This window comes from Podospora pseudopauciseta, chromosome 4 (genome assembly GCF_035222475.1).
Source record: "Podospora pseudopauciseta strain CBS 411.78 chromosome 4, whole genome shotgun sequence".
NCBI classification, from domain to species: Eukaryota; Fungi; Ascomycota; class Sordariomycetes; order Sordariales; family Podosporaceae; genus Podospora; species Podospora pseudopauciseta.
The window spans coordinates 1,551,190-1,571,047 of NC_085894.1; the positions used below are offsets into that span (position 1 = coordinate 1,551,190).

Below are 19,858 nucleotides of genomic sequence, written 5' to 3' on the forward strand. Positions count from 1 at the left end.
AAAATAGATAGAAAGTTAGATATAAGTATAGTAAGGAAGTTATAGTATTATTAGGACGGCCCTTTTAAAGTAAGAAAGGTTAAACTAAATAATATTTATTACTTTTTGGAAACGTTAGATAGGGTGCCGTTACGAATTTCTTATATGCTAAATAAGGTAAAAAAGTTTTTTAGGTTAGAAAATATATATATAGATAAAAAGAATATAGATATATAGCTAGGACTAAAAAGAGTTAAATAGGTGCCTAGGAATAGGGTAAAGGAAGGTATAAATATAGTAGAAAATAAAGATAAAGAAGAAGAGATAGTAGAAGAAATATTAAAAAAGATAATAATTAGAGGGAAGATTAAAATAGAACGGAAGAATATTAAAATATAAAGGAGATTTAAGAAGGGTAAAAGTATAGAGGTAATCTTAAAGAAAAGTAGATTAAAGGATTTTTTAGGTAATTAGGGGGAGACGATAACGAGGACGTTATAGTTACTATTTTTTAAGAGGGTACTGAAGCTTATATTATAAAAATAGAGCTATTAAAGCTATTTATTCTTAAAGGGAGGAAAGACATTAAAGGAAGTAATTATTTAGGGTAAAGATTATTATATTATATTTTTTTAGTTTTTATTTTTTCTTTTTTTATTATTTTTTTTTTCCTATTTCCTTTTTTTTTTATACTCTATCCTTTAATTAAAGGTAAAAGAAAATTATTCTTTTTTTTTTCTCTCCTTCTTTTTATTTAACTATTATTTTTTAAGCGCTTTATATTTAACTTACTATTCTTCTTACTTTTAATCCCAATTAACTTTCTTATTATTAGAAATTAGGCTTACTATATTACGATCTAATTTCGATAATCTATTATTACCGAAATCCTTAAAGTAATAATTATCTTTATTAATACTAGACTATAAATAATAAATACCTTTATATTAATAATTTTTATATTTCTAATCGAAGTCTTTTCTTTTTACGTAGCTAAAGTATAGCTATATTACCTTAATCTTAATCTTATCGGGGAACGTTACGAAAAACCGACGATAACTTTAATTGTATTTATCGTAAAGATTAATATAATTAAATCCTATATATTAGTATTAGCTAAAGTTTAATTAAAAAAGTAATACTTATAATAACCCGGTAACCTAAATAAATAAGCCTTTAAAGCGATAAACCCGCTTAACGATTTCGAAAAACTAACGTCCGAAGAATTACCCGTTAAACCGTTCGATAAAAACCCGCTTAATTAAACTACTTAATAATACCTTAGAGATATAATTAATAATAATCCTATCCGTATTAATATCTTTAAAAAACATTTATTATTCTTTTTTACCCTCTTTCTTCGTTAAATTAAAGAGGAACTATTTAAAGTAAAGGGAAGCCGCTACGTAGCTAAAAGTTAAAGGGGAAATTTTAAAGTACTAAAGAGCAGCTTAATAGGGGAGAGAAATATTATAATAAATATTAATTTCTTTAAATATAATAAAGTCGTAAACGTAAATAGGACGTCGGACCTAAACGTACCTTTTATAGGTAACGCTTTAATTATTAGGAGCGTAGGTAAGGTTAGTAGGACGATAAGTAAAAGTAGTAAGTAAAGGCTCCTAAATAGAGTTAATAGTAACCTTAAACTAATCGTACGTTATAAGGTTAAGGATTTCCTTAACCTAATTAAAAAGTTTTTTAATAAAAGAGGTTATAGATACTTAAATAATAAAATCGTCGACTATTTAATTAAATAGAGTAATAAGTTCCCCGAAAAAAAAAGCTATTATAAGGAAGCAGTTAATAAATATTAAAAAAAATAAAGAGTAAGTGGAAGTAAGGAGAACTAATATAGGTATTTATAATTAAAGGATAGGACTATATAACCTATCCTATAAGCCTTAATAAAAGGGAGATTTAATAGGATACTTTTTCCTTTTTAAATAACTTACGTAAATATCGGATAATCGTACTTTATAAACTAAATAAATAGCGAAAAATAAAGACTTACTATTTACGTAGTTTAAGGTAGGAAAAGGAACGCTAGCTTTTTTTCCCTTTCGATAACCCTTTAATTACAAATCGTATTATACGTTACTTTCTTTTAATTTCTTATAAAATAATATTATTAACGCTTTTTCCGAAGTTTATTTACAATATATCGTAGGAAGAATTTATTATTAATAAGGAATTCGGTTTTTTTAATAATTTCGTTAAAGAGATTATACGGAAAGCGCGCCTTTAAAGTATCGATAAGGTCTATAGCTTTAGTCCTCCGCATAATATTTTCCTTTCTTAAAGCGATAATACTTTTTAGCCTATTCGCTTCGGCCTTAACTTAATTACCGACCTAGGAAATTATATTATAGGAAAACGGTCTAACTAAATTAATATTACTTTCGTAAAATAATTTTTAATTAATACTATTAAATATTTTTTTCTTAACTTAAAAATAATAATACCCCTTAATCGGACTTACATTTACAGTATCTATATAGCCTCCTTTACTTACGTAATATATAACTTTTAAAGTTAATTAAAGGCTAAATAGTAATTTACTAGTTCGGTCCTTACTTACGCTCTTCGGTACTTTCTTTAAGAAATCCTCGAGCGTTATATATAGATCCCTAAAGAACCTTTAAACTTTATTATAATAAAATCGTTAATACGTTTTTTCTTACTTAACGATAACTATAACGCCTTTAACCGACAATACTAGGTCTTCCCTATTTATATTAATACCGGAAACTATTAAGTAATAAGTATTTACGACGTTACTATTAGTATTTTAGTTTATATAGACTCGTTAAAGGATTAAAAGGGGTATTAAACAGACATTATTTTTTATTTAATATCTTATATCTATTATACTTTCTAATATAACCTTAACGTAAAAGTAAAGAGGCTAGCCTACGGTAAATAGGGTAAGGCGTAGGAATATAGTTTTTAGGTCTTAAAATATTACCGTATTTACTTTTAGGGAGGTACTTCGTATAGTAAAGAAAAAGATTTAACGGTAATAAAGGCTTAGAGAAAGGATCGTTACTATAGAAACTGTAAAACTATAGGCGTAATAAAGAAGAAAATAATAAAGTTATAAATAGTTTATATAAAGAGGTTTTTAGGGTATAAGCCTAATTAGAGGGTACGTAGTAAGAAATAAAGGAGGAGGGGCTTAAAGAATTTAATAAATACGGAAGGATTCTACTTATTAAATACCTTTTTATCGCTATTTAAATCTCTATTACTTTCCCGGTTTACTTTACTTTTTAGTTTTCTATTAGCTTTAGTTACTACTACTAAAGGAAATAAGTATATTGTAGGTCTTCCCTTTAATTATAAAAAGTCTAAACTATATAGTATATTAAGCGACTCTTAATAATTAAATAAAGTAGTAACTCCTTTTAGGCTCCGTACTCCTATAACGATAGACTCGCCGCTTTTCTTTAAGTTAATAATTATTTAACCCCCTACTTATAACTATTTAAAGTCGTTAATAATATACTTTTCGCTTAATTATATACTTTATTTTATAGAATAAGAGTAGGCTTCTGGAGTTCCTTAGAGACGAAAGGAGGAAATCGTTAAATCGTTAATTATAATAGCTTAATAAAAACGGAGATATATTTTAAGATCCGAGAAGTAAGGGTGCTCCTCTCTTTTTAATTAAGGGAGAATAGATAAAAGAATAGTAAAATTAAATTATTTTCTTTTTTTTTTACTAAATAATATTTTTTTTTCGCTTAAAAGGGATATTTTTTTTCTTATATACGTATTTACCTACTAGTTTATAGTAGTTAAATGCGAAGGGAGGTTTAATTTAGGGTACGGCTATAGGCCTAAAGGTTTAAGTAAGGAAATAGGGCTTTCGGAGGATTCGGAGGTTTAGAGGTTATATATATAAGCGGTTTACTTCGGATATTCTATTTTAAAGAGATTATCGACTTTTATTTCTTTATATTTTTATGCCTTATACGCGTGTAGGTAATTCTGGCCCTCTAATTAGGCCGATTAGGTGCTTATTATATAGTTTGCGAGCCTATAGAGTCTTTTCTTTATCCTACGTGGAGTGCGGCCTGCGAGCGAACTACTATTACGGAGGTGCGCTTATTTATATACCTTATTAAGGATATATTTGTGGTGTTGTGGTTAGTTTATGTATTTTCTTACCATTTTAGTACGCGCATTATGCCCAGGCTTACCGCATACACTATAGCACTAAACTTTCGTACGAGCCCCCCCTGCATTACTACTATCCGGCTACGTTTTTTACACTCTCTCCCTATCTACGGCCTTTTAATCTAGTAGATTCTGTGCCTCTTATATAGTAAGTGACCCTCTAAGCCTCATACATATTTTTTTAGCTCTTCGGCGCTTACTTAGTACATTATTAGCCTTACGGAGCGAAGAGACTTTTATATAAAGGAGAGTTACCTAGTATATTATAGCCGTTATATTTTTAGCAAGTTAATCTACCGTAGCTAGCATTAAAGTCAGGAAGTTATTTTAATAGTTAATAATATAAGTCTTAATAAGCGTTAACTATAAATTAATTTCTCGAAGGTTATATAGTGTCTGGGAGACTTAAGGGAGTGCCGTACTTAGCCGTAAATTTAGAGGTATTAACGTACGAAGCTTTATATCTAGCTTAGAAAGCACTTTCTCTGAATCGTACAGTATAAGGCCAGTACCCGCAAAGCTACTTTATATATTCCTCTCTATTATAGAGGTAAAGAAGGCCTCGCGGAAGGTATAAAGGAACTCGAGCTTGCTTATATAGTTAATATATATACGTATTAAATCCTTAATTTAGCGACCGTACGCCTATTTTAGCGGCTTAAAGTAGCTAACATCGAGTGGCTAGAGGAGGTGGGAGGAGTGTGGAGGTATATAGAGCATAATAATATTATTCTGCTAGTAATAACGCTCGAATTCGGTTAAGTAGTAGCTCTTGTGGCCGTCGAGGATTAATAACCGGTATTTACTTTTTATCCGGGGCGCCGTATAGTAATCGAAATACTTAATTTAATCTAGGCTTACCGGATTAATAGTTTAGTTATTATCGGTAGTTACGATACGCTAGGTAAACGGTAGGTTATACTCGGTATACTAGTTAGTAAAGTAATATTACGCGGCTAAAATAATAAAAAGAAGGATAGCCTAACCGAGGGTATTAACTCCCTAGATTACCATTACTTATTCGCGGTTATTAAGCTAAACTAGTTTCGCCTTATTAAGGCTATCCGAAATTATAATTATTATACCCGCGAAAATAATATTTATTATAAACCTAGTTTCGTCGAAGTTATAGATATCGTTATTTATAATACTATACTTAGCCTTAGTATTCCGTACGAGCGTAAACCACTCGCTAATAACCTTTAGATCCTCGCATTTAGCCCTCTAGTAGTCGTATCTACGCGTAAAACGTATACGGAGCTATGGCTGGCGTTTAACGAAGTTATATGCCTAGAGCTTACTAATAAGGGGCGCGTCGCGTACGCGTAGTAGTTGGTTGGCCATATTTTCCACACCACGCAATTTTAGTGGAAAAGCTCGTGCATATAGCTCAATAATATATTAAATAATAGTATCCTCTTTAGATTAAGTAAGCTTCTTCGATTTAGGCGTTGTATCGCGTCGTGCAGGCCGGCCGGCGCGTCGGTGTCTAAGCGTACTGCGATCGACGTTATATATCTTGGCTGCCGCTGATATACTTAGATTTTTATTATTTTGAAGAGCCTTAAGGGCTAAGATTATATGGGCTTCCTTTAAAGTAGATGGCATTTTGGATTGTTGAGAAAATGAGGTTTTGAGGGGGAGGTTAGGCGTTGCGTGAAAAAAGTGGTCGCTCGCTTATATTGGTCGCTCGCTTATATTGGTCGCTCGCTTATAATGTACGTTACACTATTTTGTGGGGAGGGTGATTTGTTCCAATTCCCTATCCATTATCCAATATTTGTATTTCTTCTAGACTTCTACTAAATCCTATTTTCCCAAAGCTGCAAAATTAAATGTCAACATGCTTTTCAATCAACCCAAACTCCAAAATCACCCAGCCGATAGTTGCCTATCACTCTCCTCAAAGCCGAATCACAATCGAGTTGAAATGCATCTGGGGGATATAATCAGCATCGTGTACCTAGCAGAAGGTTGGTGGTGGTACTCACCCTGCCCTCGTGGCATTCATTCGTTATTGAGGGACCCTCGACGGTTTTGCCGTTCATGGCAATTGTGACAGGCCCGGTGGCGCTGCCATCAAACGGAATCTCAAAATAGGAAAGGGGGCTGTCGATTCTGGTGCCCACACTCTTCCAGCGGCTGCCGATTGCGACGGTGATGTTGGTTGGGACCTTGACCAACGCCATAACCGAAACGACGTCTCTTGCCCCTTGGGACGCCGGTATCTCACCGCCCTGGCCCCAGGTGGTGCCTGCCCAAAGTCAGTCATACACTCTCTCAACTAGTTAATTCCCAGCTAGTTGATTCCCGACTTACCGCAACCCTCTCCCGCACTTGCCGGAGTTGTTCGGTACCAGGCAATGACCGTGTCTTCTGGAAAATCCACAAGACGAGAACCAGACTTATATGCAGCAATAAAATATGGGAGGACGGCTCGGAAGGCTGAGTGCGAGTAGCCATTGACGTATTCTTCTGCGCCTTCTACAACTTGCGCTGGCACAGTATCGCAGATGTAACTCGACTCGCCAAAGTCATTCCCTTTGAAAACCGAAGTCAGCAATGGCCCGTTTCGGCCCTTGGGTAAAACTCACATGTGATGATCTGAACAAAGTCAGGCAATACATCAAGTACTTGTTGCCATCGATCATGCCACAGACTCTCGCTTGAGCAGTACCAGTTCTTGTTCCATTGCGGCAAGTCTGTTTGATTAGTTTTCGTGTCACCACTATGCTGGAGGCGCATGACTCACTCGTATAGAAGTATGGGCTAACACCCATCATGTATTTCTTGCCCTTGAGGTTGTCACAGTACAAGAGATCTTCGTTGATGTTCATCTGATTTTGACCAGCTTTGGGCCAGGCGTCCCACGAAACTGGAATCGAATTAGCACTCATGAGAGATATGAATCCAGCACAGCATGGCTTACAAGCTCCGTCGATGACATCAGAAATTCCATATGGGCCAAGGCTAGACCAATCAGGAACAAGAAAGATGTTGCCTGTCTGTTCCCGAACTGAAATCCAATTTTCAGCCCAACCTGGACCCTCGAAAGTTGAAACCAAAGGTCGCCCGTCCACAATGAACTGTGCGCTTGATTCCCTGAAGCGGTTGATGAGGTCAACAACCTGTGAAACTGACCACTCTCCGCAGGCCATACTATGATGAAAAAGAGTCAGTTCGCTACACACCGCCATTTGGCCCATCTTGTATCGTCAAGGTGTGTTGCTGAACAAGGACCTAGGCAGACATACTCGAAAGAAATAAACATGACAAACTCACCCAGCTCCTCAGCCTCGTGATAGGCATGAGAGAGTTGAGTCTCTGTCCACGGGTCGGAAGGCCCAATGTTGAGAGCAAAGCCATCGATACCGGCCTCCTTGGCAGTCTTGATATCGTGGACCCATTGCTCGACAGTTTGGTGACATGTCAGGCCAACCTGAATTCGACTGTTAGATAATGGTCTTGACAGCTACCTGGCTGGGGGGGAAGCGGGCTGGGGAATTGCGAACCATGTAGTGGGCGAAGACTTTTCGGTCATCGTTGGTCTCAGGCTCCTTTTCACCTTCGATCCTGTCCTCGATCTTTTCGAGCAGGCGTTTGAACTTGGTCTTTAAATAGCCCATGGTGTGACACTTGCCGTTTGTATGATATGGGAGCCGGTTGAAGACGGATGGAACCTGATCAAGTTCACTTCAGTCAAAAGAACAGCCAATCAAGTATGTATGCGGCCAAGGAGAGCAGGGAGTTGATCTGGCTGAACCCGAAAAAGGGGCCATGCCCAACAGGCCCACTCAATTATAGCGTGCCATCTCCACCCCCAGCCAATATTGGATTTGGCCTTGCGGCCAGTTGACCGCCAAGAGTGATAATCCCCCCCATGGTTCGATCACCCAAGGTCTTGGGTCGATGGGAGACGGATGTCAAGAATGAGCTGAGAGCTGAATTCTATCTGATAACTTCTTGGAGGATCGTGGTGTATTTTGCTCGGGGATGCTCCCTAGGCGTCAGCGAGAAACCCACGAAGGAAGATCCCGGCAACGAGCAGCAAACGTCCCTGTGTGTCACATTTGAAATCGGCAAATGCTATTGGTTGACGGGCTTCGAGAAGCCATGGCTGACGAAGTTCCAGCAGACCAGGCTAGCAGACAATATAAATTCAAGATTGACCCGTCTGTGGGATCAGTCCAAGCGATTTTGCTGACCCAGCAGGCTGGAAAATGTCCGGTGGATTGCAGCTTTAAAAGATGGCCACTGCCGGGCTGGCTGATGGGAAGCAAGCCCTGCCGGCCGCGGGGCCCATGTCGCCCATAGCGCAAATTCACCTGGCACCCCACATTTAGGTCTTTCCCCACAATAAAAGACCAGGCACACACAACAGCTTCCGGGACGGAAATATTAAATTCCTGGCAACCCTGCGATTTTTGGCTCCGCACAACTGAATCTACGGAAATTTCGCAAACCGCTAACCACCTTCTGCACACGATTTGGCGACCGATTTTCCACGCGTCACTCATCAATCAGTCGCAAAAATGGATTCCTCCAAGGCTCCCGTCAAGCTCGTCAAGGTCACCCGCGTTTTGGGCAGAACCGGTATGCGAAAAACCCCCGCCCTCCGAGACCGAATTTCGATTTCGACCCCTCCGATTCCTGTGGCCGATTGAACAGCATGCTGATAATTTTGGTGGAATTCAGGCTCCCGTGGTGGTGTCACTCAGGTTCGCGTTGAGTTCATGGACGATACCACTCGTTCCATCATCCGCAACGTCAAGGGTCCTGGTATGTTCAGATCCGCTGCCTTCGGCTTCCATGTGTGGGCGAGGGTTGGCAGCTAACATTTCTGCCTGTTTTACAGTCCGCGAGGATGATATCCTTGTCCTTCTCGAATCCGAGCGCGAGGCTCGCCGCCTCAGATAAGTGGGAGGCATTCCGAAGTTGGGGGAAGGGAGCGTGGCAGCGGCTTCTAGCTACCTGGTCTGCCTGATTGGCAAGATCATTGTCGTATCCTGCGGCGACAAGAACAGGGACGGAATGTCAAGGATGGGCGTTCGGTAGAACGAGATCATGCATGATTATTGCTTTCCCCAAAATACACGGCGCTGAAGGCTGGTTCTGCGGATATCACATTTGCTTTGGTTGGGGGGTCATGCAGCAGGGCATCATGGGTGGTTTTGGGCGTCAATCAACAAGAATCTTTCCCGAACAGCACTTCGAGCTCAGTACCTGTGCTTGACAAGGACATTCCAATACATATGCCGATTCCCTCCCTCCGCAAGTTGACCCAAAACCCACCGACCGTGCTGCTTATGGTTCGATCCATCGTGGAGGACTCGGCTTGGTATTATATGCTGGGAATGATTCTGATCTGGAAGAGGGCACTACAAGCTACCGTTGTGACTGACAGATGATGCAGACAAGCTTTTCTAAACCCGTTACGGCCTCTTGGAAAGTTGCCAATGCAATGCCCAGTGTTATTTTAAGCATGCACACACTTGCAATAGCAATTAGAAGCACAAACATCCAATATGCCTGCTTAACCGGACTGGCAACAGGTTCACAAACTCAACTAGGCAGTGCACAGCGGACTGGCTGTGTCGACATCCTCGTGATATAGATTTAGAATGCTCGAAAACCTACACTTCAGCGCAATTAGCAACAGTCAACTAGTTCCGGCAAACCCCGGTGACACCCAAAATGGACTCGATACGCAAGCTAGAAATGGTTGTCCCCTACTGCTGTCCAGACAGTATAAAACCATCCATCATCGGACCAAGTCCCGGAACTCGAAACCGGAGCGGCAGCAATGCCACCGTCTTGGCGTCGCCCCAAAACACGGGAAATGCCCGGATGAGCAGCCTCGCTCCGCCAAATACAACCTTTGAGTTGCTTTTCCTCCGTTGGTAGTGGTCCAGGACGCATCATGCCCCGGATTCTATCATCAGTGGCGGAGACAAGCATTGTCATTCCGCCAATAAGGTGTCATAGACAGACGACTAGCCGACTTGGCAGAACAGCTTGCGATGCAGAAACCGAGATCGCAGGCGACGACGTCAAGGGTTAAAGGGGTCACGACTGTTGCTCAATGGATATCAACATTCCATGCCGCTCTTCTAGGGATGTATATACCACCCACTGTGCTGAGCGTTCCTCGTCCCCGGAAGCAGCCCGAAAACCTGCGTTCACGGCACCGAGTGCTCTAGGTTTTCAATATGGAGCCCAAGTCGGTCTTCCAGCTTGCTGTCCTCTCACTGCTGTCTTTGTTTTCGGGTGCTTACGCCGCTTTTGGTTACACTTCTTCTGGGGGCAATTATGTCGTCGACGCCGGTTCCGCCAACCCGCTCATCTTTTCCGTGAGCCAGTCCAACTGCGATATCAGGTCGATCAAGTATAGAGGCACCGAGCTCCAGTATGGAAGCCAGTTCACCCATATCAACTCCGGCCTCGGATCCGCGACCGTCTCGATCAGTCAGATCAACGGATCGAACAAGTACATCAAAGTTACTTGTGTGACGTCGACTTTGACCCACTACATCGTGGTCCGCGCAGGCGATAGCAGTATGTTCTTGGCCACTTATATTACCGCCCAGCCTTCCATTGGCGAGTTGCGATGGATTGCTCGTCTTCTGCCCGACAAGCTTCCTGGAGAATATCCCTATGGCGAAGTCTCCAACACCCAAAGCTCCGCTTCCACTGTTGAGGGCTCCGACGTCTTCGTGGTGAACGGCCAGACCCGGTCCAAGTTCTATTCGTCAACGAGGTTCATCGACGAGGATTCCCACTGTGTATTTGGTGGTAGCGACTTGATGCATGTCTGCATCATGACACCGCAGCAAGAGTCGTCTTCAGGTGGCCCGTTCTTCCGAGACATCAATTCGAACAACGCTGGTGCCTCTACCAATCTCTACAACTACATGAACAGCGGTCATGTGCAGACGGAGCCGTACCGAATGGGACTTCATGGACCATACATCATGCAGTTCTCGCGCTCTGGAATCCCAAGTGTCAAGAACGTGGACGTCTCGTGGTTTGGCGAGGTTGGTGTGACAGGATGGGTCCCTCCTTCGGGTCGTGGAAGGGTCACAGGCACCGCCTCCGGTGTACAGAGCGGAATGGAAGGTGTGGTTCACTGGTTCAACAGCGCTGCTCAGTACTGGGCCAGAACCTCCTCCAATGGGGCCTTCACCTCCCCTTTGATGAAGCCGGGCACGTACACCATGGTTCTGTACCAGACCGAATTCAAGATTGCGACATCTACCGTCACTGTCACGGCCGGACAGACCAGATCGCAGAATATTGCCGGCACCTTCAACACCTCCCGCAATACCCTCTGGCAAATTGGTCAATACGATGGGCAGCCAACTGGTTTCCGCAACGCTGACAAGTTCCTTCGCATGCATCCCTCTGACAGCCGCATGAGCAACTGGGGTCCTCTGACATACAAGGTCGGCAGCTCGCCACTCACCGATTTCCCCATGGCGGTCTTCCAGTCTGTCAACAACCCTGTGATGATCCGGTTCAACTTGGGAAGCGCACCGGGAGCTGCCACGTTGAGGATTGCCACAACCCTCAGCTTCGCGGGTAGTCGTCCGCAAATCAATGTGAACGGGTGGTCTGGCCCAGCACCAAGCGCCCCAGCCAAAATTGATAGCCGCGGCGTGACTCGCGGTGCGTACCGTGGCCATGGTGAAGTCTATACCGTAGCCATCCCAGCTGGCAAATTGGTTGCAGGAAGTAACACCATCACCATCAGCTCCATCAGTGGCAGCAGTGGGACAACGTTCTTGAGCCCCAACTTTGTAAGTAATTTGATTATGTGGCTCGCACACGCTTGATTTGCGAAAGGAGCGGAAGAGGCTAACCAAAAGACAACAGATTTTCGACGCTGTCGAGTTGTTCCAGTAAACTAAGCCTGGGACGGTTGTGGTGTTGTGATTAATCAAAGGTCGAAATGCGTTGGAAAAGAACCCCGACTACCTAATGCCAGTGCCCAGGCCTGCCCGAGGGACGGGGGGCACACCTGAGCCGATAGAAGCACCGCTAGAACAATTCCATATGCAAGAATAGATGAACAGGGAAAAGCTTATCGGATCCAGCCTTGTTCCCGTCGGTAGTTGGACAGTGAACCCATCCGACACGGCCACACATGCGCATCATCCCGAGGGCCTTGTCATACCTTATCAACACCGTTCTATTGAGATCTAGAACCCGGACCTTCCTTCCCTGGATATGCCCACGCCGCATGTGAATATCGATACTGTTCTAATGGCCATACTCTGCAGTATTACGAGAGAATAACTGAAATTGCCATCCAGCACAGGCGACCCATATCTTGTATCTTGCTTTCCCCTCCTTCGAGAAGCTGTGGCGCGCAGCGGGCGGAATCGAAGTCGCAACCACTAGACGCTCTCAGCTTGCATGGACCTCCCTATCAGAGTTAGGGGGGCCCGTTGAATGGCGCAATGAATGGCAGTTTCTAAGCTCGTGTGCCCCTCCTCCTATTTACGATCTCACTCCCTTTCCTGCTGATGGCATTGGCAGGCACACAAACCCCCCACCACGAAGTGAGGAGATGAGGCCTTTTCAGTGCCGCTTCTGTCCGTCCACTCAGACGATCAGGTAGCCCACAACAGCCTTCGGTATACCTACCTCAAATCAAAAAGTTGATCCAGAATGGAAGCGTGTGTGGTGGGGTGGGGGTGAAAAAGGTGAAATCGCCAATCCCAAAAGGGGGCGGCCGTGACACTATGCCCGTTACGGCAGCTCCAAGTAACGACTGATCGCCCAAAGGCCGAGGCCAGCGCGATAACACAATGTGATACAGGCGGGTACCTGCCCAATACAGGGGTCCGAACCGCCGCACGGCGTCTTCATGCTCCTCAATCAGGAAGCCCATCCCGTGCGGCATAACCGGCTGTTCAGGTTTCAGTCTAAGCACCTACCTACCTTTACCAGATGGTGAATCTGGAGAAGCTGTCCATTGTCTTGTATGGGGGATGGGGTCTCACGATGGGGTTTAGCCTACTGGATGGCGTCAGTTCAACCCCAGCTGGCCATGAGTAACGAGGTAGCCGTAGAGTATTAAAAGGAATCCAGCGGGACATCAACTACCGAGTCCTTCCTCCCTTCTCAGTCTTGAGTACCCCCAGTCCTGACTCCCCCTTGGTCTTCCATCCTCCCAAGACACCATCACAAAAAGCCAAGATGAAGACTCAAGCGCTCCTGGCCCTGTTGGCCGCCTCCATCTGCTCTGTGGCTGCCGTGCCCTCTCCCCAGGACGCGGCCAACAGAAAGGCCGGCCTCCGTCTGATCAAGACTTCCCCCAAGGGTGCCCCAAAGTGGATCTCTGAGGAGGAAAAGATCGTTCAGTATGCGGCGCACGAGATCGGTTTCGTGGATATCACCGATATCACAGTAAGTACTATGCCACTGTCACTCATCCCTTTTCCAGCTTGCAGCAGGGAATGATTGACCAATTCTTTCAGGATTCCCAAGTCCTCAGGGCCCTGTCTGCCGATGAGGATGAGGATGTCTTCCAAGCTCGGGCCGTCACCTACCCTACTGCCGTGAGCAAGCAGGCCCAGGCCAATCCCCTCATCAACCTCGTCTCCACTACCCAACCCCAAAGCTGGATGACGACCCTCACCAACTATCACAACCGTTACTACAGGGCCACCTACGGCACCCAAGCCGGTACTTGGCTCTACAACACCCTCGTCAGCCTCGTTGCTGTCAACCCAGCCATCACCGTCACCAGGTTTACACACTCCTTCAACCAGCCCTCCATCATCGTCAAGATTCCCGGAAACTCCACTGACCTCGTCATCGTTTCCGCTCACTATGATTCCACCGCCGGCTCGACCACCGCACGTGCTCCCGGCGCTGATGACAACGCCTCCGGTGTTGTCGTCCTCATGGAGGCGCTCCGTGTCCTGGCCAACAACAAGTTCAAGGGCAAGGACACCCTCGAGTTCCACTTCTACGGCGGTGAGGAGGGTGGTCTCCTTGGCTCTGCTGCTGTCTTTGCCAACTACAAGTCCACCGGCAAGACCGTCCTCGCTGTTGTGAACCAGGACATGGCCGGCTACTCCCCCAGCGGGAAGATATCCATCTACACCGATTACGTTGACAGCGCTCTTACTGCGTACGTCCGTGTGGTTGCTACCGCTTACACTGGCACTACTACCGCCGATAAGTGCGGCTACGGATGCTCCGATCACGCTTCGGCCCGCTCCAACGGTTTCCGTATGCTCCCCCCCCTTATCACTTTTATCCCCCTTTTGAGCTTTCCTGGTGTATTGAATAAGTACTAACATGGATGTAAACAGCCGCCGCCTACGTTTGCGATGAAGTTATGAAGACTGCCACTCCTTACATTCACACCGCCAACGATGCCCTCTCCACCATCATGTGGCCCGCCATCCTTCGCCACACCAAGTTCACCGTTGCCTTCCTCGTCGAGGCTTCATACTTGTAAGGATGCAATAATAATCTAGCGGTGGTCTCAAATGGGCACTTCCTGCACAAACAGACCATCATTCTCTGTTCATATTAGTGTTTGCTTTGAGAACAAACATTGTACATAGACGCAATAGTCAAAAACACACATTTTCAAACTTGATTCCTGCTTTGGCGTTTCCCGATTTTCAATCCCTCCAGAATCCCCCATCAATTGGACTTCCCCTTCTCCTTGGGCCTTGATCATCGTCTTCATCCTCCCCGTCAGCCAATAGGTGCTCTGACGAGACACATGGGTCGTGTCCCCCAAATAGCACATCCATATCTTCCAGAGCGCGCCCTTTCGTTTCTGGAAAGAAGATGTAAATGATGGGAACTGATACTAGGTTGATGATGATGAAAAAGAAGTAGATCTTGGAGCCGAGGGCCGCGATTCCAATGGGCCATATCTGGGTGACGATGATGGAGCCTATGGCGCCGCACGAAGCGGCAAAGCTGAGGCCCCGTGCTCGGACGGCGGTTGGGAAAATCTAGGTAAGTTAGGTAGGTAAGGTTAGTCCGAGTAATGTTCTAGTGAATATTTGTGCTTTGTTCACGGGTAAGTAAAGATCTTACCTCGGAACCATACACCCAGGCAGCTGGACCAAATCCCATTGAGTATCCCAATGAGTAGATGAAAACAAAGACCACACAGGCATAATCTGCTGCGGTGTTGGAGTTATTTGGATAAATCAAAGGCAAAGTGCCGTTGATCTGGCAGTGTAGTCAGTACGGTCTGGCCCTCGTAAACAGAATTAGAGTACTTACCAGCAAGGAGAACGCCATAATAACAGCTCCAATAACAAGTGTCAGCCTTCGTCCAACTCTATCAATGATAAACATCTCCAGCACATTGCACCCGATCTTAAGGGTGCTTTCAATCCCCCCTGCGAGTAGAGACACTCGATGGCTCAAGCCTAGAGCTCTAAAGAGAGCAGGAAGGTAGTATTTCATAGCCGTAGCACCGCACATCTGCGCCAGGAACTGCAAAAGTGCCGATCGCCACATGCGAGCAAAGAGACTTCTGTCGGCGAACATAGATGTCCAAACAAGGCCAGTGACTCTGAAAGAAGCTACAGAGCGTTCGATGTCGTCAAGCTCGTCGTAGATTTCATCGGATGTGTAATACCCTTCGCGGTAGTACTGAAGCGTGGTGAAGGCCTCATCAATCTTTCCATGCTCTACGAGCCACCGGGGTCTAATCAAGAAGTTGAGTTTCAAAGGTAGGCGAGTAGCGACCAAGGGATATGACTTACGAATCATGCATGAACGGCAGGCCAACTAAGAAGAAGAAAGCCGGGACAAAAGACACGGAGAGAGAATAACGCCATGCCACCTGGAGACCTCGTTCGCTATCCCAAAATGTCACCCCATAACCAACCCTGGAATTTGGTTAGGCTAGCTTTGTCAGAAAAAGGGGCGGTAGACATACCAAAACCCAGAGGCAAGCCCTGCGATGAATCCGATATGATTCATCACAACAAACCTGCCACGATGCTTGGATGGCGCAATCTCGCTTTGATAAACGGACAGTCAGCCACCCAGTCAGTCCATCACTTCTAACCACCCTGTCACACAACATACCTTTGGTACAAGGGAACACTAGTTGAAATTATCCCGGTGCCTACTCCTGCTATGATTCTCCCAACAATCACCATCCCCAAAGCCTGTGCAGCTGATCCCGTGGCGCCGACCTGAAGCGCCTGACCAACACAGGTTACCCCCATCCCCACGGAGGCAGCATGGCGCCGGCCAAGCTTGTCTGCTGCCGGATGAGCAAAGAAAAGGTAGCTAGTGAAAGTGCCGAGGTAGTAGATGGCCGTGATGAGCCCGCTCAAAGAGGCATCTGGCCTGTGGAGGGTCTTTTTGAAACCGGGGTGGACGAGTACCGAGGCGAGGACGCCAACATTATATCTACATTGGAGTATGTAAGTCCAGGGTTACCAGTAGGGAACTGTGATGAGATTTGAAAAAAAGTATCTCACTTACCCCCAGATAAACGACCCCAGTGCAAGAAACAAACAAAACGAATGTAGGCGCTGTGAGGCTTTTGTAAAGCGTGTTCCTCCCATTTGCATAAAAGGATCATGCGGCCATCGAATATCTCGAAGCACTTGGTGTGAGACCGAGACCTGAAGAAGTCTTGTTTGGAATTGCAGTGTGAATGAGGACACAGAGGTCCCAGGCCCCGCTCGCTCGGCACATGGCACATGGGGACAACGTGGGTTGGGAGTGCTTGCTCTATTTGGAGAGAATTGCGACGGCACTTGGCTGCAGTGAAACACTACTTGAAAACCAGCCAATAGTGTTTGTTTATTTCTTATAGCTCCCCAGCAAATCCGAATTTGTAATAGTGATGAATATCAAGGTGGTCGTCTATAAACCTTTCCCTGGGATTCCAGAGCGACTCTCTCTATTTCAAAATATGGTCTTTTGATGACTCGTGGCCAATGTAGCCTGACAACTTGGTCATCCTTCTTTTCCAAGATGACCTACCCCACGCCAAGTTTGAATCCGGGGCAAGACACGCCGACACCATGACCAATTCGCTCAGCTAGGCCAAGTCCTAGTCCAAATAAAAAGAAAGGGATAGTCAGCCCATATATATTCTTTGTACATACAGCAGGTTCTTTAACAACGTCTGTTTTACATCTAAAGCAGAAGTCCATCCTATCCACCCTCCCCAATCCTCTAGGTATACATACACCTAAAGCTGCTCAATCTTGGACGCAAAGTCAGCATTCTTGGCCTGGGTACCGAGAGAAAACACGGGGTGGCCCAAGCTGTCGTGAATACCAAAGGTGGATGAAGGGTCCTCCGGCGTGTCGACGGGGTAGTCTCCATAGGCGAAAGCGAGTGTGCTGTCATACTCGGGATCTAACTCAGTGAAGCCAATGTCTTCATCACCCCATCTCGAACAGCCCGTGCAAACAGCCGTGATTTGAAAGTGAGTGGCGTTGACATGGGTGCCGGTCTTGACGATTCTGTATTCGGCGTTGGGATACTCGGGAGGGCTGTAGTAACCACTGTAGGAAATGAATGTTAGCATCAATGGCCAGACAGTTGCTGCCGAGCCACCGAAGGGGACACGAACTAGGCGATCCTGGACGAAAGAACGACGTCGTTGCCGTTGGGCCAAACGATAGTTAAGGGATTATAGGTCATGTGGCCACCCCAGGCGAACCCAGCCCAGCCAACATCGATGGGTGCCTCAACCTGCAATACAGTGTCGAAGATCTTGTCACCCTCCGGGATGTCCTCTGGGATAGCCACACGCCAGGAGATGCCACGAGCACTGGTGTAAGAAGAGAAGTTCAAGCCGGTGTCCGGATCCTCATAGGCAATCGAGTCGGGCTCAAAGGCGAACTGTCTAGTAACGGGGGCCGCTAGAAGAGAAAGATATGTCAATATACAAGTTGGCAGCACGGGGCCGTGGGATTCCATACTGAGACCTAAGAATGCAGCAGCGCGAGCAGCAACTTCAGAGAAGAGCATTTTGACTGATGGTGGCACAAGACAAAAAGACGAAACGAAGCAGGGGATGGGTCTACCAGCATGGTATCCGGGGAGGACACTTTTATAAGAAGGCCCCTACCAAGGGCGTTCATCCGGGGGCTACATTCCTTGCATCCTAGAGCGTCAGCCAATAATTCCACACATGTAATGTGTATTGGCAATATAAGCGCCGCGTGGTTGAGCTTGGTGATCCGGGCCGTCACTACGCTCCAGAAGACACGCACCGTATCCAGGGGTCACTTTCATACCAAGTGGTCATCACTCTTCGGTCGATTCCGGTTGGTCCGTTGCTGGCGTGGTGCTCCGGAAGCTCGTGGTGAAGAAACGCCCATTCTGGTGGTCTGATGCCACCTTAATAAACCAAACAGGGACTTGGTGATGCAAAGAAGGACCTGGAAAACACTTGGTTCCCACCAGCCAGCGACGATCATAAGTCGTTGATTGGAAGGATAAAGCGAGGTGATCTATGAGATAGATGAAATGGTCGTTGATGCGGGGTGCGGTGGAATATGAAGCGGAACGGGACGGAGGGAAAAGATTGGGCGGTTGGCTGGGGACAAGCATTGAGCAGGAAACGAGATGGTGAGAGAGGCTGATATGGCCCGTGGAGGCAGAACCACGACCCTCTTTAGCCTAATCGTAGCGCAACCTCAACTTGTCCGAATAGATGAGTTCCTGCGGGGATGCAAGGGCCCGTCATGGCAAGGCCTTCGCTTACTTTTCGAGTGAAGGACAACTTCTTGAAAGTTAAGCCTTGTTTGCTGACAACAAAGGTTGGTCGAAGGGGAGGCAAAGGACAAGTCAAATCCAAGATCTCTCCGGATCAATAGCCGAAACCAGGAGGACTCTCGACCCATTAAGCACAGGCTTTTTTTTTTCTACCAGAGAATCTGGTATGAGTTAAATGGTCGATTAAAATACGGAGCAGAGTCTGAATGTGATGGTCTGTCGAATTAATTGTACGGGCAGGAGAGTCGACGGATGTCTGTAGGTTACGGGGACAGTATGGTGGGGTGGGTGCTTGTGCCAAGGGGTGTGCCTGACCTCATCTGGTTCCGATGCTTGGCGAGGGCTCATCCAAAATCCTGGGATCTGCTCATTTAAAACACAAGCCTCTCATTTTTCTGATGCTTCAAGAGAGAGGTGTGCCAAACGATCCGAGATATCTTCGACCCATGTTGAGAAGCTTGGGCCACCCAATTCAGGGTTTCCCCACGCTGAGCTTTCCCCGCATGTTCAGGGTTGTGCCTGCAGTTTGCACATCTCCACTCCAAAACGCCCCTCTTTCTGTGACGGCATTGATCAGCAGCAGAGCAAGCCACAATGTTGATTATGCACCAAGATCGGCACTGATAAGATGCTTTCCCATCAATGATCTCTGGTTCGGCACCACAATCGACATCGACAACATATCCCCCCCCCTCCCATACCCGTGTCGACGCATGTTGAATTCGTAATGTTGCAATATACAACCCCTCTTGCATCACCCGCCCTGTGCCATGGATAAGGGCTGAACTTCTGCACCCCACCTTCTCAACGGCCATGACCCGCTCGTCGCCGCACACGAATTGAAAGCCTCACATTCCAGTCCGCGACAATCCCCGAGCCCCGCCTCACCTTACCTCCAAACCACCGCTTGACATATTCGGTGACACCACCACAAGTCACCGCCAACCTCCAGCCAACC

The 19,858-nt window shown here is 45.6% G+C and overlaps 6 protein-coding genes across 6 annotated transcripts; 3 read left to right on the plus strand and 3 right to left on the minus strand.

Moving 5' to 3' along the window:
- Window positions 1–5,919: 5,919 nt before the first annotated feature.
- Window positions 5,920–8,112, minus strand: QC763_409710 (uncharacterized protein). The gene is made up of 8 exons (XM_062912601.1): window positions 7,674–8,112; window positions 7,416–7,600; window positions 7,091–7,320; window positions 6,914–7,036; window positions 6,756–6,863; window positions 6,481–6,702; window positions 6,153–6,415; window positions 5,920–6,097 (listed from the first exon to the last, which is right to left on the minus strand). The coding sequence occupies exons 1-8, from the start codon at window positions 7,785–7,787 to the stop codon at window positions 6,065–6,067; spliced, it is 1,278 nt and encodes a 425-aa protein (XP_062765587.1). The 5' UTR covers window positions 7,788–8,112; the 3' UTR covers window positions 5,920–6,064.
- Window positions 8,113–8,378: 266 nt separating this feature from the next.
- RPS28A (40S ribosomal protein S28) lies at window positions 8,379–9,078 on the plus strand (the record flags this gene model as incomplete). The annotated part of the gene is made up of 3 exons (XM_062912602.1): window positions 8,379–8,754; window positions 8,857–8,940; window positions 9,017–9,078. Exons 1-3 carry the CDS (start codon window positions 8,694–8,696, stop codon window positions 9,076–9,078), a joined length of 207 nt encoding a protein of 68 aa, XP_062765588.1. The 5' UTR covers window positions 8,379–8,693.
- A 1,292-nt stretch (window positions 9,079–10,370) lies between these two features.
- On the plus strand, window positions 10,371–12,063 carry ASD1 (aspartate-semialdehyde dehydrogenase-like protein; the record flags this gene model as incomplete). The annotated part of the gene is made up of 2 exons (XM_062912603.1): window positions 10,371–11,957; window positions 12,034–12,063. 2 exons carry the CDS (start codon window positions 10,371–10,373, stop codon window positions 12,061–12,063), a joined length of 1,617 nt encoding a protein of 538 aa, XP_062765589.1.
- Window positions 12,064–13,362: 1,299 nt separating this feature from the next.
- QC763_409740 (uncharacterized protein) lies at window positions 13,363–14,786 on the plus strand (the record flags this gene model as incomplete). The annotated part of the gene is made up of 3 exons (XM_062912604.1): window positions 13,363–13,572; window positions 13,644–14,403; window positions 14,487–14,786. 3 exons carry the CDS (start codon window positions 13,363–13,365, stop codon window positions 14,633–14,635), a joined length of 1,119 nt encoding a protein of 372 aa, XP_062765590.1. The 3' UTR covers window positions 14,636–14,786.
- QC763_409750 (uncharacterized protein) lies at window positions 14,674–16,863 on the minus strand. The gene is made up of 7 exons (XM_062912605.1): window positions 16,645–16,863; window positions 16,240–16,569; window positions 16,088–16,171; window positions 15,912–16,037; window positions 15,424–15,853; window positions 15,232–15,369; window positions 14,674–15,146 (listed from the first exon to the last, which is right to left on the minus strand). The coding sequence occupies exons 1-7, from the start codon at window positions 16,731–16,733 to the stop codon at window positions 14,805–14,807; spliced, it is 1,539 nt and encodes a 512-aa protein (XP_062765591.1). The 5' UTR covers window positions 16,734–16,863; the 3' UTR covers window positions 14,674–14,804.
- A 370-nt stretch (window positions 16,864–17,233) lies between these two features.
- Window positions 17,234–18,150, minus strand: QC763_409760 (uncharacterized protein; the record flags this gene model as incomplete). The annotated part of the gene is made up of 2 exons (XM_062912606.1): window positions 17,234–17,681; window positions 17,750–18,150. 2 exons carry the CDS (start codon window positions 18,148–18,150, stop codon window positions 17,363–17,365), a joined length of 720 nt encoding a protein of 239 aa, XP_062765592.1. The 3' UTR covers window positions 17,234–17,362.
- Window positions 18,151–19,858: the final 1,708 nt, after the last annotated feature.